Below are 6,425 nucleotides of genomic sequence, written 5' to 3'. Positions count from 1 at the left end.
GGAAAAAAATAAAAATAAAATAAAATAAAGTGAAAATGAGGAGGTAAGAAAGATACATTTATTTTTTTTTAATGAAGTCTAAAAATCATAGGATGGAGAAGAGAAAAGATAGCTTAGGAGGAAGAGGCAGGGTTAGGAAGAGGTTTTTGTTACTGTTTTGGGGTAAAGTATATCAGAAGCTATTTAGAGGTTGAGGAAAAGAAATGAGTGAAAAGAGAAAAACTGAAGATTAAACAAGATGGAATATGGTACTTGAAAAGATGGGAAGGAAGGAGATCAGGAACATAAATAGAAGCATTAGCTTTAGAAAAGAGGGGCTCATGGCTGAGAAGAGCAAAGTCTTGAATGTAGATGGGAAGAAGTTGGGAAACATTATGTCTACTTTTTTCTTTATGTAATAGGAGATACAGTCATCATTGGCAAGTATAGGAGATTTGAGAATAAAAGGCTAGTAATCCACAAATAACAAGTGCTGGAGGGGCTGTGGAGAAAAGGGAACCCTCCTGCACTGTTGGCGGGAATGTAAACTGGTACAGTCACTATGGAGAACAGTTTGGAGATACCTTAGAAATCTATACATAGAACTTCCATATGACCCCACAATCCCACTCTTGGGCATATATCTGGACAAAACTCTACTTAAAAGAGACACATGCACCCGCATGTTCATTGCAGCACTATTCACAATAGCCAGGACATGGAAACAACCTAAATGTCCATAGACAGATGATCGGATTAGGAAGAAGTGGTATATATGCACAATGGAATACTACTCAGCCATATAAAAGAATGACATAATGCCATTTGCAGCAACATGGATGGAACTAGAGACTCTCATACTGAGTGAAATGAGTCAGAAAGACAAAGACAAATACCATATGATATCACTTATAACTGGAATCTAATACCCAGCACAAATGAACATCTCCTCAGAAAAGAAAATCATGGACTTGGAGAAAAGACCTATGGCTGCCTGATGGGAGGGGGAGGGAGTGGGCGGGATTGGGAGCTTGGGCTTATCAGACACAACTTAGAATAGATTTACAAGGAGATCCTGCTGAGTAGCATTGAGAACTATGTCTAGATACTCATGTTGCAACAGAACAAAGGGTGGGGAAAAAATGTAATTGTAATGTATACATGTAAGGATAACCTGACCCCCTTGCTGTACAGTGGGAAAATAAAATAAAATAAAATAAAATAATAAAAAAAGGCTAGTAATACCTTTCCTGGAGAACAGAATAGAGAAACACCTAGGAATCAATAGAAGGGATGCTAAGCAGAATTGGGGGTCCCAATTCTACAAAATTGGGGGTCTGCAGCATACAGCCCTCTTAAATAGTTAAAGATATTTTGGGACATTTAAGAGGAGTTGACATTAATAAAACAAAAAGACAAAGCCCAGTTCAAGTGTGATAAAATATGGATATTTTATTACAGCTCCAGGAAATGAAAAATGAAAGCTGAGAAGGGAACACATCCTTCCAGGCACCATTCCTATTTAGCTGACATTAATTCAGAAAAAGGAAAAGCAAATATATATGTGTATATATATATAAATACTTATATATACACATACATATTTTCTCAGATTTTAGTGTCATCAGTGTTCATACATTTACTCCTTATTTTTTTAATAAACACCCTTAAAAGTCATCAAATGCATCCTAATATTTCTACATCTATCTACCTTCTCATCGATCATTTGATATTGTTTGGATTGTAATCACAGTTTGTGTTTTAATCACTTGTGTGATTCCTCAAACTATACATTAGAAGATGTAAGGGGAAAACTTTTTGTATACTCTATGCATCACGGTTACCCATTACATGATTTTTTCCATCGTTTTTTGCAACTTCATACATCTCGTGGTTCTCTGTGCAGACTATTTCAGCTTCTCGTGCTGTACATATCTGCATCTTCTGGATGGGACTGCCCATGATCTATGAGCTTGGGGTCAAGCAAAAACTGTGTAGCACCTGATAAAGTATTAAAATGAACAAAATCAGTCATTCATTTAACACATTTCATGTTGATACTGGGTATACATTAGAACAAAACAGATAAAAATCTCTGCCAGCATGGACCTACATTCAAGTTGGCTGAGAGAGAGAATAAATAAAGCAAAAGATATATCAGAAGGTGGTAAGCGCTATGCAGAAAAATACAACAGGGAGGGGCATATGGAGTGCTTGGGTGATTTGCAGTTTTAAATAGGGTGGCCAGGGAAAGCCTTCTAGAAAGGTGCTATTTGAGAAAAGAACTTCAGGAGGTGAAGGTGGGGGTCCTGTAGATATTTGAGGGAAATTCTTTACAGGAGGAGCAGGCGGCAAGTGTAATGGACCTTAGGCATGTCTGAGAAGCCGTAAAATGGCCAATATGGCTGGAACAGAGTTGGCAAGACATAATGATGGTGAATCCAATGAGAGTGGTAGGAGGCAAGATTAGAAAAGAATAGAAGGCTAGGCCACTTACGGCCATGGCAAAGTTTTTCTCTTTTTTGGGGGAGGCGGGGCACGCAGAAGTTTCCAGGATTGAACCCTCACCACAGCTGCAATCCTCACCACAGCAGTGACAATGCCAGATCCTTAACCTGCTGTGCCACCAGAGGATGCCGAAGTTTTTGTTTTTTACTCTGAGTGAAACAAGAAGTCACTGGATAGTTTTGAGCAGAGGAGTGACATGATGTTATGTTTTTTTAAATGATTTTTATTTTTTCCATTATAGTTGATTTACAGTGTTCTGTCAATTTCTACTGTACAGCAAGGTGACCCATTCAGACATATATATATATATATATATATATATATATATATATATATATTCTTTTTCTCCTATTATCCTCCATCATGTTCCATCACAAGTGACTGGATATAATTCCCTGTGTTATACAGCAGGATCTCATTGATGATAGATTTTTTTTTTTTGTCTGTTTGTCTTTTTAGGGCTACATCTGCAGCGTATGGAGGTTCCCAGGTCAGGGGTCTAATCGGAGCTGTAGCCATAGGCCTACGCCACAGCCACAGCCACGTCAGATCCGAGCCGTGTCTCCAACCTACACCACAGGTCATGGCAACACCAGATCCTTAACCCAGTGAGTGAGGCCAGGGATCGAACCGCAACCTCATGGTTCCTAGTTGGATTTGCTTCCGCTGCACCATGATGTGAACTCCTAGATGTTATGTTTTTTAAAAGACTACTCTTGGCTATGGGGAGAAGAGACTATAGGGGTAGAAGCATGGAAGTAGGGAGACTAGTAAGGAAGCTACTGTAGTACCCCAGGAGGGAGACACTGATAGCTTTCATTAGGGCAGTAGCAGTAGAGGTAGTGAGAAGGAACTGGGACTCTGGATAACTTCTTAAGGTAGAATGGACAGGATCTTCTAAAAGGATTATGTTGTGTGAGAGACTTTATCTTGAGAAAACACATGAATGGAATTGATATTGTGATAGGGAAAAATGTGGAAGCATGTTTGGGGCAATGAAGGCAAATGAAGTGTCTCAGATGTCCTATATTTGAATTGCTAACTAGACATCTGAATACAAACATTGAACAAGCAGCTAGAAATATGAATCTATAGAGTTTAGGAGTAGCCTGGGCTGGTTTATAATTTTATTTTTATTTTTTTTAAGTTATTGGAGTATATTTGACTTACAATGTTGTATTAGTTTCAGATCTACAGAAAAGCAAATCAGTCATACATATAAATATATCCATTCTTTTCCCCCACAGGTTATTACAAACTATTGAGTAGATTTTCCTATGCTAAACAGTAGGGTCTCTTTAATCATCTATTTTATACAGTAGTGTGTATATGTTATTCGCACCCTCCCAATCCTAGCCTATACATGGCATTTAAAACTATGGTATCATCTAGCAAGTAAGAAAAGAGGTCCAAGGAGTGAGCCCTTTGGATATTCCAACTTTTTGAGGTTAAGAACATTAGAATGTAGCAGAGAAGACTTAGAAGAAACAGCCAGTTGGTGAAGCAAGAGAACCAAGAGTAAGTGATATCCCACAGGCCAACTGAAGAGATTATTTCAAGGAGGATGGAGTAATCACTCGTGTTTAGAAGTTACTGATGGATTACCTAACATAGAGATTGAGAATGGACTCCTGGATTTGGCAATGTGTAGATAAATTGTGATCTTGATAAACTGTGTGCCAGGCAATACGCTACATTATTTTCACGTGTTGTCTCATAATACCATGAGATAGATGATATTTTTTATGTTATCTTTGTTTTACAGGTAGGAAATTTTAATTTAAGGAGGTTAAGAAATTTGACCAATGTTATCTAGATGATAAGTAGTAGAGCCAGAACTGAATCCAGTTTCGTCTGACCCCCAACACAATATCCCTGGTTATTCTGTAAAATGGGGGTAGAGAGGTAACAATATCATACAATTACTTTTAATATTCATTACAATAATACAAAGTGGTAAGAACAATTTTTGTATTTATTTTGTGACATAAGGCTAAAAATTTTTCACAAATTTTTGTTTTAAATCTTTTCCTAACTCCAATTCATTCTGAAATGATTTTCATTTTACATTTGGGAGACATAACATTTTTTCATAGAGGAATTTAATTTCTAGTTTTATGATGAAAATAAAAGAGAAATAATTTACATAACTATTTATTTTACACCTATCTTTTCATTTTTTTTTTAATTTTTATGGCTGCACTCAAGGCCTATGGAAGTTCCTAGACCAGGGATTGAAAATGAGCCACAGCTGTGATCTACACTGCACCTGTGGCAACACCAGATCTGGGTTAACTGCACCAGACCTGGGATTGAACTTGCACCTCTGCAAAAACCTGAGCCACTGCAGTTGGATTCTTAACCCAATGCACCACAGTGGGAAATCCTACACCTATCTTTTCAGAAACAGTTTCTGTTTTATAGACTGTGATAGAACTACGTGTAACTTCACCACCAAATATATTTTAAAAACAGCCAGATCTTAAATAATCACTACCTATGACATGAATATAGTGCTCTGTAAGATAGAGATTTTTAACCTGGGATCCCTTTGGGGGGGGTAGTTTCTGCAGATATAATTCATAACAATCTATTAACTTGAATAGGGGAAAGCTGTCCTTATTTTCTTTAACCTCTAATTGAAAATGAACATTTTTTTTCAAAAATGAATGCAGGCAACAAACCACACTAATATTAACTGTACCTTTGATTCTGCCACTAATAGAAATCACAGATATTTTCATATCACACTGCAGTTGCAGATATCTTGAAATATTAACACTTACTACTACTTCTAAACTATGGCCTTTATCAGATATGTTGTTAGATATTGTTATTTAATACAATTAGGAAGCTCATAATTACTATGTATTTTAATTTATGCCATTTAAAAACATTCTGAGAAGGGGTTTGTAGCAAAAAGAAAAAAGAAACTGGTGCTGCCTACTCCTTTTTCAAATGCATCTTTACTGCCACCTGGTGGAAGCCTTTGCTCAGTACAAGTAAAAAGTGTACAATGGAATAGTTTTATTAACACTTTTTATCACATAGACATATGGTAAGCACTGACAAATAATTATTTTATATAAGTCTGAATGTGTCTAATTTGCTTAACAATATCCATCAATTGACTAAGCTCTCTAACTCACTTCCTTAATTTATATTCTTGTCTAAGATCTGGTTAAAAGTTTATTAACTTACCCTTTGCCTTCAGATTTTCACAGCTTATGTCATATATTATTAACTAGAGGAACAGGCATAGAGAATCCCCATGGAAGTTTTCTTACAACCCACCTGCTTGGAGGCCTCAACTCTGGAGATTCTGACTCAAGAAATTGTGATGTGGATCCCGCTGGTTTAGAACTAGCCTTGGTCATTTTATTTCTGCCTTTTTTTTTTCTTTCCTTTTCTGGCCATACCCGCAGCATATCGAAATTCCTGGGACAGGGATTGAATCTGAGCTGCAGCTGTGACCTATGCCACAGCTGCAGCAATGTGGGATCCTTAACCCACCAAGATAGGCTGAAGACTGAACTTATGCCACTGTAGAGACAACACTGGATCCTTAATCCATTGCACCAAAACAGGAACTCCATGATTTCTGCCTTTTTAAAAAGGTTCATCTCATGCTTTTTGGAGTAATTAAGAATTATATTTTTTCTCTTAGAATTTTTTCATTCTTTTTGATCAAGGGCTCTTAGTCCTCCCAAAGAATTAGCAGTCATAAAACTATTCTTGAGTCTCAACTCCCCAATCATTATATAATGCTTTTCTTTGCACTTTATCATATTTTTAATCTCTTTGTAAAACAATTTCTGCTTAAAGTTTTTTTCAGCAGAATTTTTAAAAAGCTGGTGTTACAACAAACAGGAAAGGAATAAAGATATTTAAAGTTATAAAACAGCAATGAATTACTGTCTCACCTCTGCCACTGCAGG

General features: G+C 36.7%; 1 protein-coding gene across 2 annotated transcripts in view; it reads right to left on the bottom strand.

Moving 5' to 3' along the window:
- The window catches only part of APOOL (apolipoprotein O like), a 73,229-nt gene continuing 68,209 nt past the window's right edge, over positions 1,406 to 6,425 (bottom strand). For both annotated transcript variants that reach the window (XM_001925965.6, XM_005657845.3), the window contains one exon: positions 1,406 to 1,980. In XM_001925965.6, the coding sequence (XP_001926000.1) occupies positions 1,892 to 1,980 (89 nt within the window). In that variant the 3' untranslated portion in view covers positions 1,406 to 1,891. The remainder of the gene's footprint in view (positions 1,981 to 6,425) is intronic.

The sequence above is a fragment of the Sus scrofa genome, chromosome X (genome assembly GCF_000003025.6).
Source record: "Sus scrofa isolate TJ Tabasco breed Duroc chromosome X, Sscrofa11.1, whole genome shotgun sequence".
NCBI lineage: Eukaryota > Metazoa > Chordata > Mammalia > Artiodactyla > Suidae > Sus > Sus scrofa.
Note: the sequence above shows the minus strand (reverse complement) of the source record. Positions and strands in the feature narration are given on the sequence as shown.